Consider the following 14437-nt stretch of genomic DNA (forward strand, 5'->3'; position numbering starts at 1 on the left):
GCCTTCAGATGAAGATGTAGAGCTCTCAGCTCCTCCTGCACCATGCCTGCCTGGATGCTGCCCTGCTCCTGCCTTGATGATAATGGACTGAATCTCTGAACCTGTAAACCAGCCCTAATTAAATGTTGTCCTTATAAGAGTTGCCTTGATCATGATGTCTTTTCACAGCATTAAAACCCTAGACACCAACCTACAAGATTAGTTTAACTGAGCCAAAAGTTCCTCTTTAACAAATAAGACATGATTTCAGGGTGTTACCAAAGGTGCTTTGTTTGCTGTATGCTTCTGGGAAATTCATTAGGAAGCAATTTTAATTCTGCCATATGGAAAATGATTTTTTAATTGTTTTATTTACACTCCAGCCATTGACCCCCCAGTACTCCCTCCCACAGTTCCTCATCCCATTCCTCCTCCCCTCTTGCCTTCAAGAGGGTACTCCCCCAACCAGGCAGCCCCCTTCTCTGAGGCCTCAAGTTTCTACAGGATTAGATGCATCCTCTCTCACGGAGGCTAGACCAGGCGGCCCTCTGCTATGTATATACCAGGGGCCTTGGGCCAGCCCCTGTATGCTGCCTGGTTGGTTACTCAGTCTCTGGGAGCTCCCAGGGGTCTGGGTTAGTTGAGACTGATAGAAAATGTTTTTAAAATTCCAAATCTTCTCTTGAATCTACTGAACATCTAATATTAAAAGGGGGAAAAAACTATCCATGGCTTTCAAATTCCTTCTTAAAGAAGAAAAATGACTATGTATTGAGAAAAGGCCATGCCATTAGAAATATAAGAACTTTCCTTCAGTTAATATTTAAGCTAGGTAACAATGGTGGCCTTAGAATTTTTAGCAAAACGGGTTATTTCTGATCTTTACAATTAACATTGGTTTGAGCGATGTCTTGTCTTTTAGACAAGTTAGAACCAGAACCAAATGTTCTTTAGGGGCTATTTAGTGTAAGGCTTCAAATCCCACACAGTACACTGGGCTTACTGGATTAATCCGGGAGCCACTGGCCATTTTTATGTACTGAGGGTCAAAATACTACAAATTCCAGTAAAGATAGTGCGAAAGGATAGAGTAAATAGGACGTTAGCTTCCTCTTTATATAGAAACTTTGCAAAAAACCCTCTCCTAGTGTTCAAAAAGGAATAAGAAAACCCTGGAGACTTGAAAAACCTTTTATTCTCATAAAACGGTTGGCAAAACCCAATGTTGTCCAGGATAATTTTTTTTTCTCTCCAGTGAATTCGATAAATAGAAGTTTAAAACCAGAAAGTCATATAAAACATTATATTGACTTTACTGAATGTGGAACCTCACTTACATGTGGACTACCATATGAGATTTATCAGAAAAAAAACCCCACAAAATAATGACTTTTGTCCTCATCTAGCATATATTGGTAATAATATTGAACTCTAAAAATTAGAGATTACTCAAGATTCTACTCAAAAGCCATGGTTACCTTTAAGAGTCTACAAGATTTAATAGTCTGCATGATTCTCTCTCATTACCTCTCCTCCCTTTCAGTATGAAAGATTGAAAATTGTGCATACTAGGACAGCACTCTAATCACAAAACTGCAGGCTGACATTGTTTTCTTCCTTGAGACAAGGTCTTAATTGAGTTGAATTCAGGCTAGCTTTGAATCTGTGATCCCTCTACCCCAGCCTTCCAGGTGGCTGAGATTATAGGCCTGTGCTGCCAGGTCCAGTTCACATTGTATAATTTTGAGTGTTGACAGAAACTTACCAAAATAGCTATCTATTTCATGGAAACATTTGTGTAGGAAGGGAATCTATTCAGTTCTAGTATTTATTCTACTCATAAAACTTACTACCACTAGTAGTCATTTGAAATTTATTTATTTTTCTGTAACATGAACCTTTCAATGCGTTTATGAGTGATCTGGAGAACAAAAACTCAGTTCAGTCCATTAAAATCTTTTAATCAGTTTATTTTCATTTTTAGGACATCACAGTGTTAGCAACTTAGATGAAATACAAGAGATGAAGAAGATGTTTTAGAGCTAAGAAGGCTTTTTTCTTAAAAGACAGAAAACTACACCAAACAGATCTAAATCATATGCTAAAACAAAACAAATGATAAAAATCACCAGGACATGTAGGTATGGTGGCACTTGGAAAACTGAGGTGGAGGATTGCAAGATCTAAGCCAGCATAGGCTATAATGAGATCTTGATTTAAAAACAAATGCACTGAGGTATCTGCATATTGTCAAAAGGGAATCACTGGACCTTACCCATAATTCAGTATCCAAGAGTATGGCACATGGTTTGATTTCTAGTACCATAAGAAAAATAAAAGCCCTAATTAAATCTCTAATCTGTAAAAAACATATTACAGTTTGTGAATTCCTGAAAGATGCTTGCTGTAATTTACGATACACTTTCTTTTCATTGCCCATATTGGCCTTAACAGGTAGAATTATATCTCAGAGTAGATAGTACATTTCACTTGAGACTTTACAGGATCCAGCACTTTCTGTGAATGGTCACAAACACACAGTAAAGACCGGGTGACATGTGCATTTTGGCAAACAACTGCCCACAATTAAGTTGCAGTAAGAAGTTGATGTGTACTGGTGATCGTATGTAGAATCTGAGTCAGACAGAGATTATACACACAAAATCAATACCAATACAACTGCCAGGGCAGGGGGGCTACTTGACTCTGGGTAAGCATCGCTATCACTGTGTCCAGATCTTATTCCATTCTGAAAAGGAAAAAAAAATGTATACTTCTCTTCACAGTATTTAAAGGAAAAATAAACACATGCACAAATTATTGCAATCAAAGATTAAGTAGTAACTGAAAATACTACTCTATTTAATATCATCAGGCTTAACGAATGAGGTTAATGAATAATCCAAATGGAGCAATTTGGAGTGGTAGTTATTCAAAGGCAGTATTCATGGCATCTTGCTCCTTGCGGCGGTACTCCTCAACCGCATTTGCAACCTCTTCCACCTTCTTCTGCATTATGACTAGAATGGGAAAGGCATATAATCATTAGTCAAAGTTACATTCTATGGATGCAGTAAGACATCCTCCCCTCAATTATGACACATGGAACCTTAAATCACAATTTTAACAGGGTTAAGTTTTAGAAAATCCGAGAGAGAAAAATTTATCAGTTTGGGAACAATGAAAAGAGTGGATGAGAATAATCTTTATTTGTTGTCTGTAACTTTGGGGCAATAACAGTCTACCTTAAATTTGTGTTTTATTGATGAGAGCGTTAACTGTTTTTTACTCATTAATGTGCAAAAGGACAATTCAGTGTGGTCAATACATTGAATGCATAGATTTTGGTAGTCTGAGCTACGTATAAGGCACAAGTCTTGGAGAATGTTTACATTTCTGTTGTTTCCTGATTATTTATGTACCTTGGTGGTTCTTAAGTTTGCTCAGGAGCAGTGGACTGCAAAATGTCATTAATAGTTACCATATCAAATAGTACTTATCTGTGAGGCAAAATAAACGGTTGAGGGGAGTATGTTAATCAGAGATTTTCTACCAAGAAAATGCACAAATAGAACTGTTCCTTAGCGTTTAGTAGGGGACAAATAATAGCTGGTACCCCCAAAGGAAAGGAAATTTTTTCAAAATAAAAACTAAAACTTTATTGGTCTGCTTTATTTCTTTCAGCCATTCAGAAGGGTCTTGATGTTTACCCAGTTTTTTAAAAGCATAATATCTCATTTTATCATATAAAATACATACATTCTGCAAGATCACACTCTAAGAGTAGGTAATTTAAATTATGGTTATCTGCTGAAGGGCCAGAACAACAATGACTAATGAGCTTGACAAAATACATCTCCTCTTTTTGTTGTAATAACAAACTGCAGGGCGCAGATTTCCTCCTTAAATAACTGTTTTAATGTGATGGAAACATAAATGAGCAGTCCGAGCCATTAGCTTCTGACTAGAGACTATGTCAACATAAGCACAATTTCCTAATTTGGTGATTGATACATACTAAATGCAAAGGGGTACATTTATAACAATCTTAAAAATCAATAAAATGTCAAGAAACACAAGTCAGCATTATTAAGAGAGGCTTACTATGAACAGTTTGTCACGTCTTCTAATTGAATTCTCAGGACTATTTTTGAATTAACTCACTTTAAATGTTTGAGGCCCTTCATTCATTAAGAGCAAACACTGCACTACTCAGAATTCTGGTCCCAAGACCAGCATCATTGATTGGTTTCTGTCAATATATTAAGTTAATACATCATAGTAGAAGTAGAATTTCAGTAGTAGTCACTTGGAAGGAATAATGCCATTTATATTTTTGCATTTCTAAAAAGACACTCTACATACAAAAATAAAAATTCTATCACCAAACAAAATGTGAGCTATCTACAAAGAAAAGAAGTCGATTCAGGGTTTCCTGAGACTTGCTTGGGATAGGAATGATGGTAACTACTGGTAGGCCAATAGGAACTTGAGAGCAAAGGAAATGTTCAAATATTGAAATGTTATTGGTGTTTGTACAGCTCTACAGACTTATCTAAATAGTCAATGGCAATGACTATGTATTTAGTAATGAAATCACAACAATCTATTCTCATAAACACAGCCATCCTCTTGCTTCAGCCTCCTTAAACCTGGGATTGCAGACATGAACCACCACATTTGGCCCTTGAATTTACTTTTGTGTCTTACCAAAAATCAGTTTGGGGTAAGCTTGAATTTTTGTTCCTGAGGTCTTTATTTTGTGGATCCTTGTGTCTTTCCCCCTAAATACAAACACACACACACACACACACACACACACACACACACACACACACACACTCTGAAACAATAAGTTGAATAGAATATACTTTGCTGGGTACATGTCAGGAGACAAATAAACTGTAATTGTCTATTAAACCCTAAACTAAATCAAAACCTAAGATCAGAGCTACATTTTGAAAAATACAGAAAAATTAATGTGTAATCTCTATGAGGAAGTTAAAAACTGTACTTTGTGTATGATGCCAAGAACAGGTCGTACTGAAAAATCAGGAGTAAGGGGTCTGTAATAAAGACATAATGATTTCATGGGGATCATTCTGACAGTAGTGTGGAAACAAACTGAAGTAGGAGGAGAAGAGAAAGAAGGAGAAGATCACCAAGGTTTCTGCAGACTAAACTCCCACATCTGTAAAAAAAGAGGTAGAGTAAGGAATCCAAACATTAAGTGTACAAAGAAGGGCATGAGACACTTTAAAAATTCCAATGAGTTTTGTGCCAAATATGGACTTGGTAGGACTAGATCATTCCAAATGGTGTTCAAAGTGGAGCAGAAAACAGGATGTGTGACTCAGAAGCTGACCCTTCCATTCCTCTGTATCTTACCTCTGGGTAATGTTCCCTATTCAAGCTCTGCAAAGGATTTGCCTTTGACAACTGAACAAGCTAAGCTCTAGATCGGAGATATCAGATAAAGTCAAGGACAGAATTCTGTATTAAAACTAAGGATTAAACAGAAGTTTCCAAGAGCTTAAGTGTGCCGCCCACAAAGGAGCATGGAGTGTCTACTTCCTGCTCTCTGGCTCTGAGAATGCCAGCTTAGCACTGGCCTAACTAAGCTACATCCAAACTGCAAAAATTCTTCTCCAGAGACTTTGACCCCCGGATAGAAAGTCTAAAGAGAGTAGCTAGAAGTCTTTCAGTGACCGGAAAAGAGAGGAATCGCATCATATTATCTATCCTACAGCAAGTTAGCAAACCCAGCTACAAAATGTTTCATGTCGCTTTCTTAAGTATAAGAATTTTTGAGGAAAACAATCTGAGAGAGATTGAAACAAAAGGGAAAGGTGAAAGCAACAAATGAGGGAGAGCAAAATATACTTTTTGAAAAACTTTAACCCACTTAGGGATGATAATGAATCTAAAAACATGAATGCAAACACTACTAACTGCACACACATATATTGTTAGATGACAGCAAGCTCTTGCAACATAAAGGTTATTTGCAGAAAGTAAAGATCAACAAAAGTTTGGAATGGGAAGTAGAGTGCAGATCCAGAAAAATTAACAAAAACCATAGAGACACCAGGAAAGAATAAAAATGTAGATCAGTTCAGGGAAGCAAGCATTAGATTAAGTATATTTCCAGAAAGTGGAACAGAGATAACATAAGCAAAGAAATTAGCTCATTTAAGAGCACAGCCTCAAACAGAAAGAACTGAGTTTCTTGCCTCATTAATATTAGGCTCAGTAGATGAAACAGATTCACATCAAAGCGTATCATCCTAAATTTAAGTATTCAGAGAAAGAGCTTAAAATTTTTAATATGGAAAAAGACCAAAATGAAGAACTTCAGAAAAGGTTCAGAATCACAATGGCCCTCAGAGTTGGAAGACAACAGAACTGCTTCTTCAAAAGTTCTGGGAAAAATTATTTCCAAGCTATCATTCAATACCTAAGATTATCAACCAAGTGAACTGGTGGGATGCATCTTTTAAGAGATGCACAATATCAAAATATATGCTGTACATTCTCTCTGGAAGCTGGCGGGAATATGTGCTATATTGGAACCAAGGGAATGAATCAAGGGATTGGAAATAAGAGCCACAGAAGTGCTGATAAGAGTCCTGAAAGGGAGACTTACTTGAAGTCAAGTCAGCAACAATTTCAGAAGGTACAAGAGGAGGCTGAAGGAATAGCTCAGTGGTAGAGCACCTGCTTAGCATGCACAGGTTCTAGTCCCAGTCCCAGGAACCACCACCACCAACCAAATAAACAGCACAGAAAACAAACGGTAGAGACTACAAGATTATGGGAGAGACAAGTCTTGGAATTTGAACTAGACAATTTAAATTAAAGGCAGTGATTCAGGTAATGACTTTACTGGTAAGTATACAGAAAACTAAGGAAAAAATAAAATTCAAAAGTAGACAAAAACTTGTAAAAAGAAAGAAAGTAGAGTGTGCTAGGCTGTGAACAGCACCGGCATGATCACAATTAAAGTAATAATGGTCAAAGTGAAATTTATGATATTTGTGCTTTGCAAGTTGGTAGAGAGACTTAATATAAGAAAACTAAGACATAAAGTGTTTTTGACAAAATTAATTTCATTTGAGGTGCCTCTGGCATACCTGTGTGTGAAGGTTTCTTAATGCAGAATTTTGACATTGAAAATAAAAATAACCTGAAATTATGGCTGGAGATGACAACTGGGGTCAAACGTACTGCTGGTTAAGAGAAATGCCCTTTAAAAAAATACCATTCGAATCAAGGAGCGGTCTGAAGTCAATATTCTAATTGCCTACCTTAGAAAAATAGAAACGAGACAAAGTCAACAGAAAACAAGCAAAGAGAGGAAGGAATAAAGACGAGCTAAGAGCAGTAGGACTCTGCAAACCGCATCACCATAGGGAAAAATCAATGAGCTAAAAAGCTAATTCTTCGAGAGAAAAAAAAAAGTCAATAAAATTAATAAACTTCAGGCAAGAGGGAGAAATTTAAGCACAGAAACCAAAGTTCACCAGGATCACAAAAGAAACAGGACATACTAGTGCAAAAAAAAACGAAACAAAACAAAACCTACAAAACTACTTTGTACTTACAACTCAACAGCTGAACAAAAACACAGGGATTTTTTTGGGAAACAGAAAGCTTTTAAAATGTAACTAAGGTAAAATACACAATCAGAGTAGTTTTAGAAACAAATGAAGCTTTCTCCCTACAAAAATACCAAAGCCTAGCCAGGTGGTGGTAGCGCCTTTAATCCTAGCACGTGGGAGGCAGAGGCAGGTGGATTTCTGAGTTCAAGGCCAGCCTGGTCTACAGAGTGAGTTCCAGGACAGCCAGGGCTACACAGAGAAACCCTGTCTCGAAAATCAAAAACAACAAAAACAAAACAAAACAAAAAACCCCAAAACAAAAACAAAACAAACAAACAAAAAAACCAATTGATACCAAAAAGGCATTTGATAAAATCCAGTACCTGCTTATGGTTTAAAAAAATATCAGCTAATTAGGAATAGATGAGAATTACATGAGCTTGATAAAGAGCACCCACCAAAACCCTACAGCTAATAGCTTAAAATGAAAGGTTGAACGCTTTGCATGTATGATCAGAAATGAAAGCAATAAATAAACTTAGGGTCATGTGATATTTAAGGGGAAAGACACAAAAATCCACAAAATAAAGACCTCAGAAAAAGAAATTCAAGCTTACCCTAAACTGATTTTTGATAAAGCTTGAAAGGAAATTCAAGGGCCAAATGTGGTGGTTCATGTCTGCAATCCCAGGTGTAAGAAGGCTGAAGCAGGAGGATGGCTGTGATTTAGGTATCAACTTGGGTTAAGGTGTCAGCACCCGTCTTTCAAAAGGAAAGAAATCTAGACTACAGCAGCTAAGAGGGCTTGCCACCAAACCATCATAGCAGAGAGAACTAACTCCAGCATGTTGTCTTCTGACTTTTACATGTGTGCTGTGGCATGTGTTTGTGTGTGAACACACACACAATATAAACAAACATAATAACAAAAGAAAATAAACTCATTTGACCAAGGATAGCTTTTTCAATAGTATTGGATCAACTGAATGAGGCCAGGCAAAAATCAACAAACAAAAAGCCACTAATCTAAACCTGTTATACAAAACCAAACCAAAATGCATCACAAACTTAAGATATAAAATATAAAAAGATAAAACTTTTAGAAAAAAATGAGAGAAAAATCTTTGGGATACAGATAATAAAAGCAAAACCAAACACTGACAAATTGCCTATCATCAAAATCTGTGACAGGCTGGGTCAAATGTCAGTATCCTGATTATGGTTATTATTATACTACAGTTTTGTAAGATGTTATAACTGAGAAAAATAAGGTAATAAGAAAAATAAGGTAATAAGAAAAATAAGGTAATAAGAAAATTAAGGTAATAATAAGTAGGGTTTCTATATTATTTCTTACAGCTCTGAGACTCTGAGTTGACCTCAAACCAATTTCGGTAACAAAAAGCCCAATACATATGTGTAAGCTATTTTGTTATTGCTGTTGAAACAATTTTTTCTATATAATTGAAGCTGGCCCGGGGAACTCTCTCAGAGGCTCAGGCTAGCCTCATACTTATGGCTTCTCCTACTTTAGCCTCCCTAGTTATACCACATGTTAAAGTTTTAGCTATTTCAGAACGTACCCTATATACGAGGTTAGGTTGCTTTTGACAATAACTTTGACATTTTGGGAATTTAATATAATCTTTCCTTGTAATTCAAAAAAGGAAAGTGAGAAGAATGGGGGTAGGGGGAAAAGAGGCTATGACATTAGGCTGACTAGTCATAGCTACTTTTAAGACATTCAGTTCACTAAAATTCAAGTAATAGCCGACTATACTTCCGTTCTTGCTATATATTTCTGAATAGAAAAGGTATTTCTAGAAGTACAACTCTTCCCCAAACCCCCGTCTCAGTGCTGTATTAAAGTGATGAGAATACACTATGCTTGGTCTAGTGCTGCTCTTCATACGCAGTTGATGGAAAAATAGTTCAAAAAGCAATTGAAAAAAATAAAAGAAGAGTAAATGGCAAAGGAGTCCTGAATTATCACAGGTAGGGGGTGGGTAGCCCAGGTAGTAGAATTATCTTTACATCTTTATGTGGTCCTCACCTGGTCAGTTATCAAAATTATTAAAATATTATTCATTATAGTAGTCTCACTTCAAATATGCTCTCTCGGAAAACTACAGCAGCAGCAGCAGCAGCAGCAGCAGCAGCAGCAGCAACAACAACCCTGCTACACCATTTTGCCAACCCTGCTTTTATTTCTTTATCACGCCTTATCTCCTCCCTTTGTACCCATTGAAGGCAGAGATAACATGGCCATTGATGCCTGCTACAGACCAACATGAACCATGACATGTAGGTGTCTTGTTCAAAGTCGAAACAACATCTAAAATATCTCACCACGTAGCACTTTGGTTTTTATTTTTTGTTCATCTGTGTCTTGTGTGTATACACAATGCAGTGTGCAGTGTCTGTCTGCATATGTGGTATATGTGCATGAGTGCGTGCATGTGTGTGCGCAGAGGACATCAGGTGTCTATGTGTCATTCTTTGCCTTATTCCACTGAGACAGGATCTTTTACTTAACCAGGAGTCAGGCGAGCAGCCAGCAAGCCCCAGCAATCTTTGTCCCTCAATTCTCCAGCACTGTGCTGACAGGCAGAACCCAGCTTTGTGTATCAGTGCTGAGAATGTGAACTCAGATCCACAAGACGGCACAGCAAGCACGCATACCCACTGAATCATCTCCCAGCCCCAGCACGGGAGGTTTCCAATGCCAATGGAGGCTATTTTGATATTTTGAGTCGCATAATATTCTGTGATGGTAAATAAAAATGTAGGAAGGTTTAAATAACTTCTCAGAAGTCAAAGCTTATGAGAATTCATAGTTGGGCCTGTACAGTTAGTTGACTGTACTCTAACAGTGCTTTTCCTGTTAATGTACCTGCTTGTCAAACACTGTGAGGTTTTTGAATAAACTGTATAATCCATGCATAATATTGAAATATTACACTGGACTTCATTGATATGTATAATGGATACATATTAATTAAAATAAACTAAATGCTGGGCCAGCAAGATGGCTTGGCAGATACAAAGAACTTGCCACCAAGACGAATGACATAATTTAGATCCCCAGAGTGAGCTGACTTCCTCCCACGGGTTGTCCTTTGAATTTCACAGAGTCACCATGGAATGCACAGAGCCCCTCCAAATTAATAATAGTAATTCAAAAACAGCTAGGCACGGTGGAAGGCTTGTAAGCACTTAAGAGGCTGAGGCAGGAGGAGCACCATGAATTCAAAGGCAGCCTGAGCTACAAAGTGAGACCATGTATCAAAAATAAAGTCAAAATAAAATAAGTACTGTGCTGAGCTATAACTGGCACCATCATGGTATTTGTTGTTCCTTCAAACACTCGCATGCGTAACACAAGAGCTGTCTATCTGAATACTACATGGGAGGCTTAACTGAAGAGAAGCCATCAGGTTATTTCATATTTGAGTTGTCTATTGAGCATGGGGCCCAAAACAGCATTACCACCATGTTCCAGTGTCTGTATGTATGTGTGTATTTATGCATGCAAGCAGGTATGTATTTAGTCACTAGCAGGAGGAAAACTGCTTTGAGGCAAAATCCCCTATCTTTCTCAAAAAACAATATAAATTCTGGTATTTGTGAGTGATTTAAATTGTGTTTCATATAATTCATGTGCGGAAGCTCTCCAGCTGAGGAAATTCACTTGGGCACAAAATGTACATAAGTAGGATTAGTGAGAAATCTAATTTTGCAGGTGTATTGAGGGTATGTTAAATCTGGATTTACATATAGAAAAAGAATTCTGAGAATACAACTCGGAGAATGTTTAACTACACTATTTCTTAACAGGAACTGAAGATTTGCTTAATTCTAATGTTAGTCGCCTAATCTAAAGTACAGGACATTCTTTGGAATTAAGGGAAAACATCTGTTTTGCCTATAAAGAACAGCAGAGATGATCAAGTGGATCATTTAAATAGTGGAAAGACACAAAATTCCGTTCAGCTAACCGCAGTGGGAAGACTTAAGCGTCCCCGTGGAGTTTAAAATACACATTCTACATGAGCAAAGTCCACTTGGGTGGCTTTGTGCTGCTGTCACAGAGCTACCAGAAGTCATTCAATTCTCAAGTATCGAAAGTGGAATGTTCAATTCCAGAACATAAGAGATGACCTTAACAATCCACCAATGTCACCAAGATTGCTCAAAGAATGTAAGGAAAGGCAGAGGCAAAAGGAACAGCCTCCATCAGTGGGTCTGAATCAGAGCCTAGTCTAGAAGATGAAAGAGGAAGAGGCCTCAATCTTTTGGCAGTTCCGCACTGGATGCTCTTCAGAAAAGAGAGCTGAAATAACTAACAAAATATCCTGTTTTTTTCTCTTTGTTCATTTTGACACAGCACAGGCTAGCCATAAACTACTCACTGAGTACTGAAAGATGACCTTGAACTCCTGATTCTTCTGTCTTTACCCTCAAAGGTGCCTGCATTATATGTTTGCACCACTATGTCTAGCTTTAATTAAAATAATGTTTATTTGAAACAAAGTGTCACTATTAGACTCACTTGACCTTGTACTCACTTGTGTAGATCAGGCCATTCTAGAACTCACAAGGGAGCCACCTACCTCTGCCTCTCAACTGATGGTATTAAAGGTGTATACCACCATGGCTGGTTAATAAAAATATTTTTTAAAACCGCTTATTGGCTAAATCAAAGCCACTTTAAAAAAAGTTTAATTTGAAGCTGCCACCTCAAATCATAATTATTAATATTGGGCAAAACTAAAGCATAATTATAATGCATTATGCAAAATAGTTATTCTAAGATGACCCTAAAAGCATTTTATGCAAGAGTTAGTTAGATGCAGTTGATGACTAAGAATATTTAGTATAGAAAGCAAGATAGTCACAGACATGGGACTATATTTTTGAAATATAATAACCCTCAAGGCCATTTTAATTACTCTAAGGAGCAACTCTTTCTGCTCCAACTAACAATATAAATGTGAGAATCCACAGAATAACTATGCAGTTCCACTCTTTAGGAGCCCGAGATAATCATAGATAAAATAGATTTAGTCTTAGAACCCTGGGACACCTCATGAAAGAAGCCAAATGCCACGATACTACTTAAGTTTCAAATAATAAAGTGTTTTTCATGGCCAGCTCCTTTATTGTTGTGTTACTTGGTGATTATTAATAGACTTGGCGATGATTTGGTGATATATGAAGCAATAGGAAACATGGACCCCTTATCCCACCTCCTTCGCCTGCCACAAGTAGCTCCACATACTTAAAACAAATAATAAATGACCTCAGATGGATTGCCAATTCTGTTGTAAGTGGTCCCAGAAGAGCTAGAACTGCTGCAGCTTCAGTGGCTGCCAACTCAGAAGACAGATGCAGCACTATCATCAAGCCAACCTTGAAATAATGCTGGACAGTTTTACAAAAAGGAAAGACAAGAGAGGGAGCACAGATTTGCATCTGTGGCTACCATCCACTCTCAATTATACTTCTCAGCTGAAAAGAAAAAACCCACAGATAATGTCTAACAGTAAATAAGCATCACATTTTAAACCCTGCATGCGTTCAGACTCCCCTTAATTTGATAGTTTCTGATCCCCCTTTATTTCTGCCCTATGCCCTATGGACTGCTATAGGAGTTAGAGATCTAAAGGAGCCTGGTTTACCACACCTTTGTGGATGTTGAAAAGTTCATTAGACAACGAATGCAACGTATTAACATACTTAGTGTATGTGGTGTTCAATTTTCAGTTCATCTTTATTTATTTCATTTATTTTTCTCTTGAAATACAACAGACTCTTTGAAGTAACTTTAAATTCATGGAAAATATTGCCCAGATAAAGAGAGTCCTCATATACTCAATATACTCAAAAGTTCTACCCCCACAACCCTCCCCAGCTACCCACATCCCATCCCTGAGTAGTGTATTCATTATCACTGATAAACTACCGTTACTACCTAAGGTCTAGATCCTTTACACGGAGGTTCATGAGCAGCTTTGTTCATCCCTCGGGTTTTAGCAAAGGTATACTGATAGGTATCCATCATTCAAGTACCACAGAAAATATTTTTACATCCCTGTCACTGCCTATTCATCACCACACCCACTACTGATCTTTAACTATCTTTATAGTTTTGCCTTTTGCAGAATGCCATATATTTGGAATCACACAGTATATACAGTCTTTTCATTTTAGCTTTTTTCAGTTAATAATATTTATCAAAATCACTTTTAGAAAAATGATTTTTCAGTTAAATATGTGATCTTTTTCATGTAACAGCTGCCATGTGTTTATGATGGAAAATTTTTGTGCCAATATTACAGATATTAAGTCACAAAAACATTTCCTGGAAACCTTTTAAAATAAAGATTTGATTTTTATATGAGTTAATGATTTCTTTTTAGTAAAATATAATATTTGTGTTGCCAGAAGAACACACTCATTTATTTTTCTATAACTGCTGTCTGAAAGTGAAAAAATGGACTAATTTAATCTTAAACTTTCAGTGCACAGACCGTTTCAATAGACATGATCCAATTAGCTATTAAACGGGAAAATAAAACAAAAAGGAAAAAATCCTCTTCTGGACAACATAATTAAACCCTGCCATGCTGCCTCCCTTGATCACCTCATTTCCTGATATGAAAAGGAAAGGCTTGTTGAGTGAGGATGGCAAAAAGAAGCTTGTGCTATCAAGAATTAACAGGCTTTTCTCATTTTTCAGCAGAGCCTGTCTCAAATGAGACCCTCTAGACCAGGGGCTCTCACCTTTCCTAATGCTGCTACCCTTTAATGCAGTTCCTCATCTGTGGTGACCCCCAACCATAAAATTATGTTAC

At 37.2% G+C, this 14437-nt stretch overlaps 1 protein-coding gene across 7 annotated transcripts in view; it reads right to left on the minus strand.

The window, feature by feature from the left end:
* Positions 1 to 1934: 1934 nt before the first annotated feature.
* Nup62cl (nucleoporin 62 C-terminal like) overlaps positions 1935 to 14437 on the minus strand; it is a 57938-nt gene continuing 45435 nt past the window's right edge. For all 7 annotated transcript variants that reach the window (XM_031368707.1, XM_031368685.1, XM_031368663.1 and 4 more), the window contains one exon: positions 1935 to 2999. In XM_031368707.1, coding sequence (XP_031224567.1) covers positions 2908 to 2999 — 92 coding nt within the window. In that variant the 3' untranslated portion in view covers positions 1935 to 2907. The remainder of the gene's footprint in view (positions 3000 to 14437) is intronic.

Source organism: Mastomys coucha, chromosome X, assembly GCF_008632895.1.
Source record: "Mastomys coucha isolate ucsf_1 chromosome X, UCSF_Mcou_1, whole genome shotgun sequence".
Lineage (NCBI taxonomy): Eukaryota > Metazoa > Chordata > Mammalia > Rodentia > Muridae > Mastomys > Mastomys coucha.